The sequence below is a fragment of the Bombus affinis genome, chromosome 1, assembly GCF_024516045.1.
Source record: "Bombus affinis isolate iyBomAffi1 chromosome 1, iyBomAffi1.2, whole genome shotgun sequence".
NCBI classification, from domain to species: domain Eukaryota; kingdom Metazoa; phylum Arthropoda; class Insecta; order Hymenoptera; family Apidae; genus Bombus; species Bombus affinis.
The window spans coordinates 14,996,926-15,016,908 of NC_066344.1; the positions used below are offsets into that span (position 1 = coordinate 14,996,926).

At 42.0% G+C, this 19,983-nt stretch overlaps 2 protein-coding genes across 12 annotated transcripts in view; both read right to left on the bottom strand.

Annotated features, from left to right (window-relative positions):
* The window catches only part of LOC126922129 (anion exchange protein 2), a 41,480-nt gene extending 36,784 nt beyond the window's left edge, over positions 1-4,696 (bottom strand). Inside the window, exon 1 of the mRNA XM_050734416.1 lies at positions 4,333-4,696. The gene's annotated coding sequence lies outside the window, so the exon portion shown is untranslated. The remainder of the gene's footprint in view (positions 1-4,332) is intronic.
* A 1,165-nt stretch (positions 4,697-5,861) lies between these two features.
* Positions 5,862-19,983, bottom strand: part of LOC126922068 (disco-interacting protein 2) — a 42,841-nt gene continuing 28,719 nt past the window's right edge. For 9 of the 11 annotated variants that reach the window (XM_050734321.1, XM_050734341.1, XM_050734331.1 and 6 more), the window contains 12 exons: positions 17,476-17,670; positions 16,680-17,172; positions 16,219-16,555; positions 15,323-16,136; positions 14,808-15,238; positions 14,500-14,731; positions 13,357-13,487; positions 12,851-13,237; positions 12,283-12,618; positions 11,925-12,221; positions 11,286-11,836; positions 5,862-11,194 (listed from right to left, as the gene is read on the bottom strand). In XM_050734321.1, the coding sequence (XP_050590278.1) occupies positions 10,942-11,194; positions 11,286-11,836; positions 11,925-12,221; positions 12,283-12,618; positions 12,851-13,237; positions 13,357-13,487; positions 14,500-14,731; positions 14,808-15,238; positions 15,323-16,136; positions 16,219-16,555; positions 16,680-17,172; positions 17,476-17,670 (4,457 nt within the window). In that variant the 3' untranslated portion in view covers positions 5,862-10,941. The remainder of the gene's footprint in view (positions 11,195-11,285; positions 11,837-11,924; positions 12,222-12,282; positions 12,619-12,850; positions 13,238-13,356; positions 13,488-14,499; positions 14,732-14,807; positions 15,239-15,322; positions 16,137-16,218; positions 16,556-16,679; positions 17,173-17,475; positions 17,671-19,983) is intronic. The other 2 variants (XM_050734358.1, XM_050734287.1) reach the window with 1 other exon arrangement.

Genomic DNA, 19,983 nt, shown 5'->3' on the forward strand with positions numbered 1-19,983 from the left:
AATAACAAGAGCAAATGCCGATCGGTCAGTCCACCGAGACTGAGATTATCGCGAGAAGCCAAGCGCGACAATTTTTCCCCCCTGCGATTATTACAAAATTTGTACGATCGACCGTGTATTATGATAATGATAGATATGCGTACGTAATATCGGCGGTGTAATAAATCCGCGCCGCTATCGGACAGATAAGCGCTCTCATTAAACGCACGGAAACTCCTATAATAACAGGATAAATCAAGTTCACACGTGGTAAAACATCGATCGTGCAAGAAATCAATCAATGTTTCACGAGTTTGAAAGAACTCGATAACGCATTGATTTTTTCGATACGTTTCAAGTTCAGCTCTATCATTACGTTACGGTTACCGTGTCGTTTGATTACCATGTTTACATTTCCAATCACATCTCACGTATATAAAAAGATACACAGTGGGAGGTAGGTCGTTTAATTTGCAATTCAACCGAACGGACGCAATGCTTCTCGACCAAAACGAATTCCAAAGATTCGCTGCGATGATTCATTCGAACGAGATGTCGCGTGTTGACCTGCTCGATTAAGCTCATTGAAAGCGAGTTCGTAACTCGTGACTACGGCCGGCTACGCGAACCTATAAAACTCGAATCAAACAAATTATTGTCGATAATCATTCCCTTGACGCGAACGTTCGCTCCGCTCGTGCCTCGGTCGACAAATTGTCGAGAATCGTCGCGCCTCTTTCAACCGACTCCACTGGCTACTTAAGCGACAGCAAACATTGCGGGACAGCTTACGGTATATGTGTACATACAAGTATGTACAACTACACAGCCGAAATCGGTTCTCGAACTCGCGTGATTTATCGCTGCGTTCCGAGCTAGCGAAATCGCATTAGTCGTAGAAGCTTCTCCATCTTTCTACTCAGATCCAATTGAATTTTTCGGTTTCTGTAAACGATGGAAATCTAATTTGCAGAGAAAAGATCGTCGTCGATGCTCGAAACGTATAGTCATTTCTCCATTGATGATTTCGAGAACGCGTACGAAAATATGAATTTGCTGGCGAAAAGAGAGTAGGATGTCGCTAACCGAAAAGCGATCGGAACGTTCTATTAGCCGTAGTAACTAGGAGAAAATAACGAAATTTCCGGCAATCCGAAGATAATCGAAGTGGTCCGAAGCGCATCGATCGAATACTTCGTTTCGTTCGACGAGATTTGCTCGAAAGAGAAATTTGTATTTACGAACGCTGGCTGCCGTAAATTACTCGACGGTTTCAGGTTCGCGTGCACGTTTGTATTATGGCCACGAATTCGGCGCTTCGCTGTAACTCAAACGAATTACGACGGATGTGTGTCAAAGAGTCGAGGACTCGACCGAATAAAATCATAATAGACATATACGCAACAGTGCACCGCGTTCCGAATAACTTACACGGCATATCGAACGTTATGATTATTCTTTGCCGAACAACGACGATTATAGTTGGTTTAATGTTTCAAGAGAAACGAGGGCTGCCCTTATACTTCTATACTGTCATTAATACATGTTAAACATAGTTCTGTTTTATATCTAACGAAAGCTTTTAAAAGCTTGCAGCAATCCAACATTCCTACGCTACTGCTTGGAGATTTCAATAGCACATCCTGTGAATAGACTTTTGTAAAGACATTCTTCGTTAATTATCTGGCTAATCGTTCCTCCAGCACAGGGAATCTCGGATTTATTGTCGAGAGCAGGTAGAGAACGCAATAAAAGACGGCGGCGGTGAAGCTGCCACCAGCCAATTTGCCCACAAAAACCTACTTAATTGTACGATGGCGTTAGGCCACGTGTACTATTTTGTTTGTGCTCGTGCGACGGAAGTAATCGTCCACCGGTGACTTCTTGATTTTTATATAAACAAGAGACAAAGCGTCTGTGATTAAGCCTCATGCAATCGATTTGAACAATGTTTTTTCCATTGCCAAAGTGCGAACCTTTAACGTTACTTTTTTAACTGCGAGTAACATTTACGCCAACGGATTTTTTCCCAAGGCCATTGGCCACATGGCCAATTTCACTGGCGAAGCATCGATCTAAATCTACCTTAACGCGCGTTCCGGGAATACCGAATGATTTGTCGCAATCGTTTCGTTGCGCGTATCGAATATTCGCCAATAAGCGTGTCATTTATTATTTTTCATTGCGCAGCATGCGAAATGAAAAGGGTACTTTATGGCAGCGGGAAAGATATATTTAACTACCGATTATTTATTGCATTTCCACGTGCATCAACTGCCGGGATAGAAAGATCTCAACAATCGTAAAACTGGAAAACTGTATTTTAATGGACTTGCACACCTGTCGTAGCTAAACTTGTCTAGCGATTAAAGCTCTAAATATTTCAAATGTTTTTGAAGTCTAGCAATCTATGAAATTCGAATTTATTTTGTGCGTGAATTTTGTATTTTATATCTGGAGTTATGAATTTTAAATGTCGCGAAACTTTTGTGCTTGAAAATGTCCAAAATATCAGGCTGGGGAAATTCACAAGAGATTGGACCATTGACATTTTATCGATGGTTACTTGGCAACTGTGATAAAGAAGGAAGTTTCAAATATTTACAATTGCTTCTAGTAGTTGGACGACATATTTTTAGAATTACCATATTACTAGAAAAAAAACGAACATATGTGTGTCTACGTGTAGATTACAATGGCGCACAGTCTCTAGGTTGGATCGTTAGATTACAATAATGCTTGTATTATTTTGTTTAATATTTGTTTGTTATACTACGTCTATTATGTAAATTTGATAAAAAAAATTAGTCGGTATATTTGTCTAAATATCGTAAGTAGCTTGAATTCTAAAATTAAAATGTAAAAATAGAAAGCAAAAAATATTTGATTATACGATTCGTTACGAGACCAGTATACATTTCGATGTTTTCGCGCAGTCGGTGTAGTGTATCATATATAACTGGACGATTCAGCAAATAAAAGTCTTTCACACAGTATTTTGTCCATACAACGTCGATTTAATGATCAATTTCAAATCCTCATGTAGGATAAAATACGTAGATGGAATTTTTTAATATCGTAAGAATGCATTTTGTAACCTAAATGTTCAACAAATTTCTAACAGACGTTAACGACGAATTCGGGATAAAATTTAGGCTTGTAAGCATGGAATATATGTATGTGTATATATATATATATATATATATATATATATATATATATTTATCTAAACGTGTACATATGTTTGTTCGAAGTAATCGTCGCTGTACAGGTTAGTTTTTCACAGCGCAGGTCATTTTATTCGCAACTGTTTAGTCTAGACGTATAAAAGTATAACGAACCAAACCACACATAGCCACATTCGATATACAGAATTGTAAACGTCGCAGAACGGGAAACGCCTGCCGTTTCAACGGTTAGCTTTAAAATACGTACATATTATTATGTAAATTTCAGTACAGTTACCGGCTCTGTCAACAATATGTTAAATCGACCATTCTGCTTATACTTTCTCGTATATATATTGCCGTAGTAAATATGTAATTTGGTGTATCGTTTAATTATGTGTGTATGTTTTTATATGAAAGTGCATATGTTCGTGTGGAAAATGAAAAAAAGTGTAGCATGGAGATTGGATATAGCTGCAGTTATGCACATGTGCACGTCTACATATATTACGGCGTCGGGTAGACATCAGCGCATGTCACGCTTCAAAGTTTGAAAAATAAGCAAAAGAGCGTTGTCTCTCGACGCTTTCCGACATAGCCTTTCGCAAAGAATATGTTTCATAAAGCGAACGCCACAAAAATCTGGCTACAATCGCTCTCTCTTTTTTGGAAAGAAACAACGCGTACAACATCTGTATAACAGTCCTATAACCAACGGAATCAGAGATGCGACAATCAATGAAACCTCGGAAACTGTTAATCGTGCACCGGCATACACATGTTACGTATGTTCGTTCTTAACCGTATTATCGACTAGTAATTTTAAACAATTACACGATACACTCTATAATACGAGATCCCAATCGACAGTTCCTAAAACTAAATGGGAAATGTTTCACAGTAATTAATGTCATCGTACAAATGCAACGAGGTTTGTCAACAGACGAAGCGTCGTTAATGATAAAAACTAAAATGGCCACAGAATTAGTCAGTCACCGATACGTATTATCAAAAGAGATAAAACAACATATTTTAATGAGATTTAAAAATTAGCGACGATGTTGCACGTGAACGGACGACTGCCACCGAAATATCAATGAAATTTTCGGAACTTGAACGAACCCTATATCCGAGAAAAAATACATAATGATCGATCGGGAAAAGAAAAATCGAAATGTTTACATACCCTTGCTCGAGATCGATACACGTCGAGCCGTTCCTAGAGGTAGTGTGGCCGTCTGGCCTCGATCGAGAAAAAAAGACGGTTCGAACGGTTGCCGGTAATTTGCTCGATACTTCTAACCACTGGAACGTGGAGTCATTGTCTTTAGGCGACACCGCGTTGCTAGGAGAGCCAGTAGAGGCTGCGTGTAACAACTTTTTTCAACCGGCGCGCACACGTTTACCAAGCGACTGGTACGATGATCGCGTTCGCGAAACCACCGTCACTGACAGACTGTTCGGAACTGCTCGGTTCGAGGCTCTCTGGACTGAAGTCGTTTACGACTTCCCTGGGGAAACGTTACTCGGTCTTTCTTCAACGCGACGACCGGTGGATGCGGCGAAACCAGAAGAGGGATAGAGAGAAAGAAAGAGAAAGAACGAAACGGAATCAAATTTGTACGCCAACCAATCGCAGCGCTCCGTTATTTATCGCGCGAAAACCTTACAAGTTGTGTAGTTTTAAACACTGCCATTCCTCCAGACTTTGTTACACGTGGTAATTCATACGATTCAGACTACATAGTCCAAATGTATATCTTGATCGATGGAACACGACATAATTATTAGGAGATCGTTATCCGTAATTTTATTTCTGATTTATATTCGTCAGATTTCATTGTACGATGCGTATTATTTGTCCTTGCATGGATGGTCGAATGAATATGTAGTGGTAAATGCTACAGTTCAATCGTAAATACCGAAGCCATTCGGAAGAAACAATTTAAAACTTCGAGTCATCCAATATTGTAGTCAAGCAATATAATTGATGTTCAACTTGGAAATATCGTAAATTGTACACGAAATGAAACCTAAGTGACGTTTAAATTATGTACGAAGTATGTAAATGCATTTAAATTAGACAGTCATAATGCTGTTTGACGCACTGTTAATCTATGATTTTATGTTAGTTTCATGCTCACTGAAATGTGCGTTTATGTCTATATGCAACTGAACAGGTTGGTATGCACTTACCTTTCGCTCGTTACGTAACATTTAACTCGAGAAGTCGATTATCATTAGACAATGATACACGGTGTTTCGATTTAATTTACGAGGTGAGATATTCGCAAGGATTTTCTTTCAATAGGTGAAATTAATGTACAAATAACGCGATAACGTTGTTCTCGAAAAATTTGTACAGATGCGCTATTATGTAAGGCGACAGGTGATTATGCATACGTTAGAGTGTAAAAGACATTGAAGTAAAAAGCATGCGAAAAAATTTCACGCTGGTACGATTGATAAAGAAAATGTAAATATATTCGTCATCGATAAAAACTTACTTAGGTAGTAAGATTTCAATTTTTACGTAAATACTTTTTCTCTGGCCGATTAAATTTCAATAAAATGTAAATAGAGAAAAACGCAACAAAAATAGAACTTTCAAACGTAATAGAATAGGAGTTCTGCTAGAGAATAATACGCGACACTTTTTCAATGTTTATTCTATATAACGAGGAGAGTAATAGGGGCAGCGTAAAACAGTGCGGCTCGTTGCAAAAAAATGTACATTACGTTTATTGATGGTAGCTCGCGAAGCTCCTCGTGAATATCGAATGGATTACAAAGAGGCGCTTGGTTTTAAAGGTTCGAGTAATTTACGATGCAACACGTGGTACGATACACGACCGATTGTGTTGCTTCATTGCTTCCTTTTGTTCCCTCCTTCTTTTCCTTCCTTTTTTTCTCACTTGAAACAAGGAAAAAGTCTGCTACGGATCATAGAGAAATTGCTATGATGTTCCTATAATTCCTGTGCTTCGATTTCTCGCGTTTATCCCGTTTTTTTTTTCTTCTCTTTTCTGTCTTTTTTTTTTTTGTATCAATCCTCCCGCGTCTCGATCGAAGAGACGAGAAGGAATGAAAACGGGCTGGTACTTGATACAAGGGGTGGATACACGAAATATTAATATTCTCGTCCGACTGATACAGGCAAAATGCTACGGCTTGGAAAGGACAGCGACCGTTTATATTATTACTCTGTGTGGTAATATTTATATATATATATATATATATAATATATATATACTTCAACGTACAAACTATATTGTACCTTAGTAACTTCTAAACGCAATGGGTAGAAGGGTAGTATTTACACAGCCTAGGACCATTAAACCAGAGTTTAGGATCTCAGAGAGATCCTAAGATTTCACAATCGATCGACCTATCTTTTTTTTTTTTTTTTTTTTTTTTTTTTGTTTGTTCTGAATCGAACGTGATAATACGCAATCGTTAACGGCGTGACAAGTATCTTCACGTTTCTATCAACTAGTTATCAACATTTATACATAATACAATCGGGTTGCTCGCACGCACGCACTCTCAGCCCCACTCGTAGGATTGCGTAACGTTTCTTCTCTTTTCGTTCGATCCTTCGATGACCTCATTTTGCATGGTCCGTGGATTCGTGTGTATACGCATATCAAACAAATCGGCGCGCGAATCTAGCGCGGTACATACTCGTCAATGAAAATACTTTCTCGATAATGAAACTTTCGTGAAAAAACTCTCAATCGCTCTTTTCCTCTCATTCAGTTATAGTTCGGTAGAAACACTCTGAAGATGTACAGATCTGTACAGATCGTTGAATGGACATTACACAGTAAACGAACGAACCAGTCAAAAGTGAGAATACGATTTCGGTTTGTACTTGGAAATTAGACGAACACATTTTCTAAACAGATAGGATAACAGGAACGAAAAGCGAAAGTATAGCTTCACTGCTATGTAATAAATAAAAAGACGGGGTTCTTTTTTTTCTTCTTTTTTTTTTTTGTGTGTGTGTGTGTGTTTTTAGTCAAACTCGATAAAAATTTCCTGACGCTGCACATTCCTACCGTGATCGGGGTGCACCGCTGTGTTTCCGGATCTTTTACGCACGAAGAAGCAGTTTCGCCGCGCGTATCCTCGTCTGCGCAAACACCACGCACGCTTCTACGTAGCCTAACGTTCCGAGAATTTCGGCGTACAGCTACTATTTAAATAAAATACCGGTGAATTGATATACGATCCTGTAGAACGGCGACGCGCGATTCTTTATTCTTATCATCGATGTCTCTTCGTGCGTAAAAGCGCGAAAGGACGTAAGATGACATGGCACGATACCTTAATCATTAAAAGAGAGAGAGAGAAAAAAAAAGAAAAAGTAATAAAGAGAGGGTCTATAGAACCGTATTTAACACCCTTTACGCTTGAAACGTTTTACATTTTCCTACTGTTGTACGTGTCCGATGATAGTCACTGTTTCGTCGCTACCAACACAAAACAGATGAAACGAACAAGAACTCGTAATTCGATATTCTCGCGTACGATGTATCGCAAACGAACATAAACATTGTATCTAATACGATTACAGCAATCGTGAGAAATGTAAGACGTGTCGAAGAAAAGGACCCTAACTCGCCTGTTTCTATACGTATTTACATTTTGGCGCCTGTAAATTGGCGTCCGGAATATGGGATAACTAATTATTATTATAACTTGCGAATTATGCATGTCGCGTCAACGAGGCTATGGTCGATGATCGGAGTCGTCCCCCGATAGACTGGGCTTCTTCAATTACGAGGCTCGTATTTAACTCTGCTACTTCGTATTTATTATAGACACGCCTTGTGCGATTACTTAGTCTGCTCGTATTCGTTTCACGTATAACGTAAATAGTTTACGTTCTTATACTTCAACGATTCAATATTCTGAATTAGATCAAGATATACGAGTGTTATTGTTGTCGGGTGAAACATTGCGCAAAATATTGTTCCGTTCAAAAATAGGCCTTGATATTCTTTTCTTTCGCGTGAAATTTCATTTTTCTGTGGAAATCGCCAATATTGGTTAGCGTAGGCTACATTTCTGTTGTAAACATAACCAAGTTGTGGAACAGGTTACATCGCACTACCTACGTTCTTACAGTGCGCGATACAAGAGAAAATCACAATATGTAAAGCGACGATAATACGCGCGTCTATTTTCGTACGAAGTTTAATACGAGCCTTCTAACGACGCAAAGAAAAGAGATGAAATTGACAAATCCGCTTCGTTCAAATTGCAACACGTTTCTGGCAGGAGCCGATGCACGGTACCTCGAGGGTCGGTGCACGCCTCATAGTCGTATGCCATTATATTAAAATAAGAATATAAAATTATAAAACTATCAACAAATGTACACATCGATAGAAAACATCTCAAAAATAATAAAACTCCAATAAGAGGAGAAAGGACGCGATCGACCTTCGGGTTTTAATCGTAATTCTTTCCATCTACTTCTTTGCTCTTTTCTCTACTTATCCGCGATTTTTGAGCAATATGGCATAGACAGTATACGTACATACATGCATGAGTAGATCTTTGCGCTTGCAAATAATTATCGATAGGCCAACAATGATCTATACGTTGCCAATATTTCGCTCGTTGTCATTTGAACCTGTTATGGAAATCGATACAATTTTCCAAGTAATCGAACTTTCAGTTACGACGCTCGATCGAAACTCTCGTCGGTTAACAAATAAAACTAAACGTAAATGTAATCGAATGTAAGAATAAGAAAGAAAATAACACGCGAATAAGTGATTTTAACCCGAAAGTCGATTATTGTCGTAGCGTTGTTGATATACGTTGATTGAGCTTTGATCAAAATGACCAATTTCACGAAAAGAACGCATTTGTGCATAAAAAGGTAAGAAGAAAAGGAGAGGAAAGTTGGCGTATATTTAAATTTTTCGCGTATACGTTGACCGATATTTATAGTTCGAGGGTAACTTTTCCATATCGGCTAGAGAGATAAAAACTGCAGGGTCAGACGCATCGGCGCTACTTATTTCGACTACTTTCTTGCTTGAATTCTTTGTGCTATCATATTCCTTGTCTTCCTTTTTAAATGTCATCCAAAAAGAGTTGTTCTAAATAGCTTCTTCCTTTTTTTTATATCATATCATCTGTCATAAATGACCTAAAACCCTGAGATGCAAATTTGCGTTAACGTCGTCTTAGTCTTTCTTTTTTATGGAAAAATTGGCTAAGTGATTCGGCTGATTTTCAAAGTGTACCCTCTCAGCACGCAATAAATCATTTTCATTCAAACTTTACAAACTTAAGAATACATATACACTATTTTGTGTTCATTGTTTCCGTCGAAATTGGAAGAGAGTAAACTTTCAATGGACGTGAGTATAAAAAAAGTACACTTTCGGAACACATGTAACACCGTATACAGGGTTTACTGCGTGCTGTGAAATATAATATAAATACTTTAACGTATAAAAAGAGCGATGTTGTGCGCAACGCAGCTAAATGTAATGAAATCTTTATCGAATTGAAATCACGACCAGTCGGTCGTGTCTCCAAATCGATTCACCTAAAAATCGTTGTGTAAGACACCAACAACGTAGAAACTTTCCCGAACGAAAATTAGATAGTCAGAGCGATAGCGAACTATGTATATATGCCTTTCCAGCAACGATATATTAGAAAAAATGTAGACAGTTAAAACTTTTTACGTTACAATAGTGTGATTACGTTAGCTAACCGTTACTTTATGTAGTAAAAAATTGTCAAGCTACACGAGTCTACGATAAAGTGTATCAAATTCTTTTACTTTTTCTAATAGACATCAGATAATTGTATATACCTGTACGTAGTTCGCGGAACAATCGTCCATTTTTTTTTTTTTTTTAATAAAGTGCGATTTCTCAATGAAACTCACTCGTTAAAGTTACATCTTCGTTAAAATAACTTCTTCCATTTTCCTCTTATAAAAAAGCTCACTACCGTTCTGATGTCGTTGATAAATAATGACTGGTACTATTCGTCACTTTAATATTCAGGTAATACAATGTATAAAAGCATAATTTTAGCAAAAACAGCTGAGTCATGTCTGAGCTGTATATACTTGTCCGTGGCAGTCTCAAGTTCGAAGATGTTCAAGATTAATTTTGCATTTTTTCTTCTTCGCTGCGAGTTGAGAATCGTTGATGCTATACGAATGGTTACGTAAATCTCCTTAACTCTGTAAACATTGATAATGCTTCCAGCATATCCTTCAACATTCTTCATCATTTTAAGTAGAATTCTCGGTCGATTACTTTTTATAAAGTAATCGTTTGTCGACATTTCCTGTCTACAGCGGTTCTTTTATATTCTTCCTGTTTCTCCTTCTCTCCTAACGAGCGTTCACACTTGCTACTTACAACGCAGAAAGTAATGCTTCCCCTCATAAGTAATAAGTATCGATAACCAAGCGGTTGGAAATTTCAAAGTGTGACGAACTTTCTTACTCCTTTTAATACATCGACGAGATAAAAAATTTGAATACACGCGTTATTCTTTCAAAGGAAGGATATAAATTGTTTAGGGACGATGTTCGCTTTAAAAATACGTCGACTCCTCGCAATATATTCCAACTTCTCCGTAGAGAGATCATCTCCTTTAACAAAGGACAAAAATTTGAAATGCAGTTCGCGACTTCGAGTCGAGAATACCTATGCGTCAGCATGATAGTAGGGACATGACTGGAAAGTACGATACCAGTCTCTTGTTGTTCGTTATGTAATGCATTTTCTGCGTTCTCTGATATCGCTCACATGTTATACGCTACGTAAATCGGATCGAGCTGGTCCGCTAGGAAACCATCACGCAAGTGCATTCGTTGCTTCTCGCCACGCGAATTTATTGGAACTACTCCGGGATCTACTACGACTACCACACCGACTACCAGATGATGTTCTTCTAGTACAGCGCTGGTAACTAATGCCACGAGATCTAAAGCTTCGCTTTCACTTCCGTCGAGTTCCACCACTACTACTAGGAGGTTGGTCCATGTGAATACGGCACTGTGAATCGTACAAATAATTTTTATCACAATCGAAAAGAGAACTATATTTGTAAACGTGATGTCTGTTTTCACATTGTTATTCTGCTTACCATTCTGCTATTTTCTTATGACACCTCATTACGCTGTTTTCGATATCGATCGGGTGATATCGCATTCCTCTAAGTAAAATGGCTTCGTCGAGGGCGCCAACCACGAACACAGCATCGTGCAACTCAGAATCACCAGGAACCAGATCCGCCTCGGTAGATGTGTCACCGGGAATGTCACTGATAACCGACTGTTGAACGCTTTCGGTACGTCTTAGGAAACCAAGATAACCAGTTCTGGCGTAAACTTCATTCGTGTTTCCTGTTACGAGGCGAGCGTTAAAATGATCCGCGTAATCGCTCTCGTCGCCGTATATCGTGAAATAGCCGCTGGCATTGTGAGCAGACTGCACCCAAATTTCGCCTAAATGAGAATCTCCGCATTGTCCTTTCGTTTCTGGATTGGCAATGATTACTTTCACTCCTGGTAATAATTTGCCTGATTCCATCAGGCACAAAGAGTGCGGACTACCTCTTTCAACCAGAGATACTCGGTCGTTGCGCAATGCGCGGAGATCAACGTATACCGTAGAAGGTTCTGGGCTCGATGCACCCTGCGTGTCAATCGTATTATTTAACATCCAGTAACAAAAACCTTAGCAAATTGTTAAATAATCTTTGGAAATTTGGAAGCGATCGAACCTGTAAGCAAATAGCGGTGTTTACTCTACATCCGAACGAGGTCGAGACGGCACGGGGACTCAGACCCAAAGCGGAGAAGAGTTTACTGAAGCTCGTAGTAAGTGCGATTCGCGGTCTTTCTTCAGCGACAACGACGCACGTTCTAACACAGGCCAAACTAACGCCTCTCGCTTTTAGAGCATGAACAGAAGAACCGAGACCTTTCGTGCACAATTCCATCACACCGTAAGAACAGAACGTATCTCTTACTCTGGATTGACTAACTGCCGATAGCCACAATGCCGGATTGGCTTCCACCTACAAACAAGAATATCAAAAGCTTCTTTTTCGTTCTCACGTTTACGATATGGAAACGAACCTCCGACGGTGGTATGAGTATGGAATGATGACCGCTGTATATACTGCTCAAACACCAAAGAGCGAATCCTAAACCAGAGTAGGGATCCAAGCATAGAGCGATGTGTCTAGATGGATACAATTCGCAGGCAAGTTTCATGGCACGACAAAGAGACGTCACCGCTGCGTGGGACATTTTAATTCCTGCAAGCATCCCTGTTGTCGAGACGCTGAAGTCCAAATAAGCCAGCATCTCCGCTGTGGGCGCTCGGTACATAACAGGTAGCTTCTTCTTTGGCATGTCGTCCATATCGAGAATCGTCGGCCAACTCTTAATGTCGACAACATTATTCGCTTCCTGTACGATAGCAAGGAAAATGGCCAAATTAATCATTCGCGAGATACATCTTAACACTTTAACCGCTTTAGTAGAAATCCAAGGATAACTCAGGAAGATATTTGTCGAGCAACGGAGGTAGAACGTAAAAGTTAATCGTCAAGATCCGTTCAAGCTGAGCAGTTAAAGGGTTAAACACAAGATACTGATCGTGTTACGTAGAGTACATTAGAATCATAACGTATCGATGTACCTTTGTTTTCAACAGTTTCAGGATATTTTGATTCGTGAGCACGAGCACAGACTTACTGACGTCCACGATCATGCGAACGGTTGGTAAAGTGGTTTGGAGGTTTTGCGGGTGAGGTGGCCTAATCGTAACTGGCACGGCGCCAACATACAGGCAACCATAAAACGCGCATATCAAGTCAGTACCAGGAGGAAATATTAATGCCACGTGATCTCCGGTATTGATCCGTCCACGATCTAACAACAAATTGCCGATCCGCTCGGCTTTCTTGTGCAACTGAGAGCATGACAAGGAAGTTGCTACGGCTCCTTTTGCATTCAGCGACGTGAAAATAACATGGTCAGAGGTACTGACAGCACGCCATCGAAGTATTTCCGAAATAAATTGATACTGCAAATGAATAACATTAGAATGTAAATCGCAAAACGAGGATATAACGTGAAATAAACGGAGAAACTTTAGTAACAATTATCTTTAAAAAGAAGAAACAATTTCTGGCAAAGACCAACCTTTTTAGCATTATCACTATCCTCGTCTAGGACACCCATGTCTCGTCCTTGAGCCGAAGCTAGTCTATTACCCTGAACAATGTTGCCCACCATGACACTGGCCGGACCAACGTCTGCAACAGAATCCCCCGCTACACGCCCCCGCACCATTCCGTTAGTAAACCAACACAAACACTCAACCCAATAATGAGTAGCTCACACACTCTCCCCTGACTGAGGCCGGAAAATCAAAGCTAGGTACGTGAACTGGTTCGTTATTGTCGAAAGGTGATTTACGCGCGTCCTTTATATCGACGTGCTCTGAGCATTCCATGGACTGTACATACTAATCAAACAAAAATCAATTCGGTGTTTCTCGGAAACGTGAACGCCTGGCGAGGTAGCGATGTGAAATTAAAGGAAAGCATCGTGTAAAAAAGAAAAAAAAAACATGGATGCAACCGATCGAAGGTAAAAAGGCAGCTTTTTCTTTTCCTGCACGCGTGAAAGTTCAGAGTACTTGTATATACAGAGAATATCAAGAGGAATCTCACATCGCTAGAAACAATTTGTCTATAGGCTTGGACTACTACTAGGGTGTTCGGAACTCAGCCAAAAGAAAGAAGGGCAAAAATAATAGAATAACATGCTAAGCATTAAATATTTTTAGTGTTGGGTGGGTTAACAATACATGATATGTAGCAAGAGACAGTTATATACTTTGTACATTTGTGCTAAGTTATTGAAGCCTACTGATAACTTTGTAAGAAAGCGTAAGTGTTACGTTCCTTCGCGTTAATGAGAATTTTTGAACAGAGCGATATTGTGACCGCGAATTAATTATAAAAGAACTGCTCATTCATTCTCCCAATTAATCATTCTCGTGTACATTTAAGCGAAACGATCCAACAAATTGGTAAACCTTCTATCGATGCAGCATCGTTATGCGCCGTTAAATGTTCAGCCTATCGAACCTTGTACCAATTTCTTGGGTCTTCGCTTAAATAATAATAGGCAAAGAAAAAACGAAGTAATGTTACAACAAAAAAGAACGTATATACGTCTTTGTACTTGCTGACATTCATGTAATTCATCGAAGGTCCGTAATTTTAATCGACACCTGGTTCGGGGATAGTACTCACAGGTGAATGTGCAATCTCTTACCTGAATGGACTTCGCGTGGTTTGGGTAGATTGGTAACACAAGTGTGCGGACAAAGAAGAACATTAGCCGGGTGCAGAGTACCCTCTAGGAAACGTCGTTTCGTTTCCGACAAATGAATACCGCCCAGCGGTGTTTTCGGAAGGTAATTTGGCGGAACCAACGCCAGACAATATATTCCAACAGCGTGAATGGAATCTACCGCTTGAAGCACTCGGGACATCCATTGGAAACTCTGAGGAAGTAAACGTCGTACAGATGTGTTATCGTGTGGTGCGAATAACGATTCGGGAGTATCGTTAAAAACGTACTTCCTCTTCGCTGCAGTCGGGTCTTTGTTCTGCAACGACGCATATTCGCTCGTCCCTGAGCACGCGTACGCTGAAAACGGCTATTCTTCCACGATAAATGAACTTCATGGGTTCAACGGCTAACACAGTAGCAATGATATCGTCGGCGTTATGTTTCCTTCCCGTGACCGTCATAAGACCATCGCGCGAACCGCAAACGAACACAAGACCACCAGGACCCAGAAAACCCAATAGACCAGAACGGGTGTATTCTACGTCACCCAGCGGACTTCCATCGGCTTGAAGCGGGGAGACTTTAAACGTATTATTCGTCAGTCCCTGTAGTCCCCAATATTGGTTTCCAGTTGCCGAACTATGCACGCAGATCTCGCCTACTTCGTCGGTTTTACAGATGAACGGTTGTCCTTCCATCTTGATCACAACAACGATACCTGAAGAAAAGGAACGTTTCCAATTTCGTTCGCTACGAATCGCTTAAAGTAGAACGGTTTGGAAATGTTGGCATAGAAACGTACTTCCGGGCATCACTTGGCCGCAATCTTGAAGAGTCAAGGAAGTGAGAGAATTCTCTTGATCGACTCTGACAACGCCGTAACTCAGACCAGACATAGAGAGCACGCCTCGTCCAGTGGCGTTTACTCCAGCACGGCCTGGTCTTCTCACCGATACGGTGAGAGCTTCGCTGGAGGACGCGCACGGACACACGGCATCAGGCCGCAGGCCTTTAGATTGAAATACCGAAAGGAATTGGTCGCAGGAAGAAAGTGACCAGGGATTGGCACCGTCCGCGACCAACAACAATCTCAGTGACGACAAGGAAATGTCCTTGTGATCTTTCGTGGCAAGAAGACCCCAGTGCAGGTCTCGCGATTTCACCACAGCCACGCTGGCACGATGCTTGGTGATCATTTGCATCCAGCTCGCGGGATTTACTTTCATCAGAGCGTACGGAATAAAGATCACGTGCATCCCGTTTAGAACGCTGGTGAGGGTGCTGTGCCACAGGCCAACCTCTCGTTTGAAGTCTAAAACGCAGACGGCGTTCTCTCCCTCCGTGTAGCCGCAGGCTTGCGTCAGAGCTCGACAATGTGCCAGCATCGCCGATCTCGTCACCGTCACTCCCATCACCGACCCGTCCTTGTCCGTGGTGTACTCGATGTACGCCGGAGTGTCGTCGGTTAATCGCGGCGGTGGCAGCCAATCTTTCGGCGTTTTGCCCAGATGTTCCGTAACGAACCAGTGAAGCTTTGGCCAACCTTTGAATGCCACTACCTCGCCAGCCGCCGTTTTTGGCAGACCTTTCAGACAAGCTTCGCTGGTTAATGCCACCTAGAAACCATTTCCGATATACTTGGAGAGGAAATTCGATGGAAATAGCAGAGCAAGATCGTTACTTTGCTCGTTGATTCACCTGAATTCCACAGCTGCCCAAAAGAAACCCGATTTGCTGAGAGCCTGCGTCTCGGCGCGTCAAAGGAACTTCGATCGGTACAGGCACAATGCCGGCCTGAAGACAACCGTAAAATGCGCACATGAAGCTAATGGGATCGTTGTTTGGGTAAACCAGGGCGATCCGATCGCCAGGTTTCAAACAACAATCCCCGCCGCGACTTAGAGCCTTGTTCAACAGCGTGTAGGCTATTTTATGAGAACGACTCAGAAGCTTTCCATACGTGAGCGTTACGCAAAGCTTGCCGTTTGGATCGAGAACTGTTGCAACTGGCGCCTTATACGATGCCGAGCCATACCTGTGAAATTTACAAAAACTTACATTTTGTTCAAAATACTCCATCGTCGAATGATCGATGATCCAAGAGAAAGCAAAAGAAAGAAATACAACAAAATTACAACCCTCGTGTCTGACCTGCTTACCTTTGTATGGCGGCCTCGAGCGACCTGGGCAATCCCGCGGCGACCGACAGTGGTTCGCCAACGGCGGAGGTCATAGAGCCGCCTTCCGGTTTCGGAGCGTTCGGATCTTTGGGATTGGCCGCGATTTCCAGCTCGATATCATCGTCCTCGTAGAATTCAGGCAACGGTCGTCGTTTCGGTCGTTTCAAAGTATTCAACAACTGTTGAATCTTAGCGGATACTTTCCAGCGGCCGGTAGTGCCGGTGTTGTTCTGATCCTCGACAACATGGTAACGATTTACTCTATCAGCGCCAGGTCGCCTGGTCGACTGCTGTGCAGCCGGAGTGTTGCTGGTGTGCGTCACGTCCGGCGGCTGGATGTTGCAGTACGCGTGAGGCGTGTATTCCGCGATATCTGTGATATCCGCGCAAGGAGGTCTCCTAGCCGGTGGTCTCGGAGGGGGAGGCGTGTCTCGCGCCGAACCGGTGCTGCTGGTATCCGACAGTCCTGTGCCTAAAATTCGCCCGTGCAATCACTCGGACAGCCATGAGAATCACCTTTTCGTCGTTATTTCTCGATGGTACTAAACTGCTGTACCACGAGTCGCTTGTCTCGAGTATCACAACGGATTTGCATTAACCGTACGGAATGCAAGCGCTGCGTTCAATTAAAAAGTCGCATAACCTGTTCCATCGTTTGCCGTGTGCAAATAGATAAAAGATCGAGCTAGCAATATAGTCAGGAAGATGGAGGCAATTTATCGTAGCGCTAGAAGGAGACAAGCGAAGGACAATAACGATATCTGAGGATATATACCCGTTGGACCACCAGCACCAGGACTCTCCTCGGTGACGACGCTGTCCTCGTCGCTACTGGACTCCCCGCTGTCGCGACGCTCTCGGTCGGGACTCCTAGCCATCACGGACGTTCTTTTCGATGGCATCGGCAACGACGGCTTCGGACGACCCTGCATCGCTGCCAAAGCTTGTTGCACCGCCTCCTGGCGCACCTCTGGGCATTCAGAGTCGATTAATCAACCGAACGAGCTCGCGAACTTTTCATAACGCATCGGCATTAGCTGCTATAATAAAGAAACATCTCGCAACGCTCAACACCATAGCCTAAGTCGGTATGCGGCAAAGCTTTTACGCAACTTGCATAACAGTATGCTTCTTCCTTTTTCTTTTTTCTACGTTCACGCGTGTCCTTTCAATTCCTAACGAGCGTTTGCTCGGTGTATAGATACATCGGCATTTGCATGGAAATTTCGACAATTTTCAAACTCGTTCCACGGCGAAAGAATCCGGTAAATTCGAAGGTTATAAGCTTTCGTAGCTTGCTGCTGGGCTAATCTATCGAGAATTTGTCAAGAACCAAGCGTGTCGAATTATCTTATTTCTAGCGGTACACGAGCCTGCACTCTCACGTGCAATCGCGCAATTGCTCCGCGTAACGAGTTGTGTCCCGACGTTAGAACGTAATAACGATAGAAGCGTAGCTCGGCCGGAAATGCAACGACTCGTCCATCCAATTCACTCGTCTTTATTACGCTTCGTTATGCCTTTCGATAGATTTGAAAAATATCCCTCTTCGATACAATTGGAACAGCGTTGACGCGTCGAAGAATAAACGCGACGGGAATCAAAGACCGAAAATAGTTGCGAAACGGGAAGAGGATGCATAGAGCGACTATTGTGATCTTACGATCCGAGTTTCCGTGTAAATGAGGCGCGCAAATGTTACTCGGATCGACACGGACTTGTGTTGCGCGCTCCAAGTTGGTCCTCTTCGAGCGCTAACGGTGCACCAGCTGCGGCCTGCGGGATGTGCCGGTCAAGCATCTCTCTTCCTCTGTATAAACCAAGTTTCTACACGGAGTTTAACGCACAGAGAACCGTTCGATTTTCGTTCCGTTCCGACGACTACTACCGATATAGATACACGTACGTGTGTATACGTAACAGGCTTCGATTCGCCAACATGCAGAAAGCTCGTTCGATCGACGCTTACTTTCAACGTTAAACGGTTTTTACTTTGCAACGAGTTCGACAAAGGACACTTCCTTTCAACACATTTCCGAACGATCGTACGATACCAGGCTAGTTGCATTGTATAGCGTTACGTAGTAGCTACGGGTTTTACAGTTTGCTTAAAAGTAATTGCCCGCATACACGTTCAGACGCAGCGAATGCTTTGTCAGAGTCGAGACCACTGGCACCGAAAGCGCATTCCTTGCACTCGCCAACCATGTTTCCGTGTATCCAGCTAATCGAGCTTAATGCGCTACGATTCGTTTACACGCAAGTCACGATTTTCAAGCGTGTCCAATGCAGCGGATCTTAATTCTTCGATTAATAATACCGTGCGATCGAGCCACCACGCACCCTCCATCAATACGATCTTCAGCGATAAGACAGAGCAGACGAGGATCGTCTGGAACTGCCGGGGCGTAACACGACGAAACGCCAGCGTAGGATCTTATTGATCGAGAATTCGTCGCGTCCAGTTTCTACGATCGCTGGGTTAACCCTTGCGACGACGGCTAATTCCTTACTAATTCGTCCATTACGTTTGAATACGTCGGAGTGGCTGCGCGGCACCGAGTACAAATTTCAAGATCCGTCGCGTTCCAGCGAAACGACACGAAGCAGGTGTTATCTCCGGAGAAGAAAGGTAACGCCGATTTTAATTACTTCATCGAGACGTAAAAAGCATGGACGAAGGAAGAGGAAGGAGAGACACAGCGAACGAGACGTTTACGATTGGTGGGAAACGCGAAGGAGGAAACGATAGCGGGGAAAAAGGAAGATAAACTAGACGGGAAAGCAAGGTAGGATGAAGCCGGTTTACAAGGGAACGAGTATCGAGGGACGGAGAGAATCGTTCGCCGCTACGCTTTGAATAAATAAACGGTGGCGTATGTATTTCGTATCGCCGTCGTGCGAGGGTTAAGGACTCGTTAACGTTTCTTTTCGTCGCTTTCGATCGTTCAACACTAGAACTACCGATAGTTAACACGAAGTTATTTCTACCAAAGTCAAAATGACTGGTCTTTAAAAAATACCTAATAATAGAATATTTTTATATTTATTGATTTATTACTTTCTTACAGGAGCAATGTTATGTAGCACATTTTTGGTATTTTTAAACCCTTAGAATGCCGAATACTCGCGGCCTCACGATCGCTGAGGGTGGAATACTTTTTCGTTAGACTGAACTCTGTTGATTGACTATTCGAAGCGCAAATCGTAATAAGTTATAGTAATTCTTTTGCACGAGATTAAACGATTCGAGAGCGTTATTTGTTAGTTATTTTTAATTATT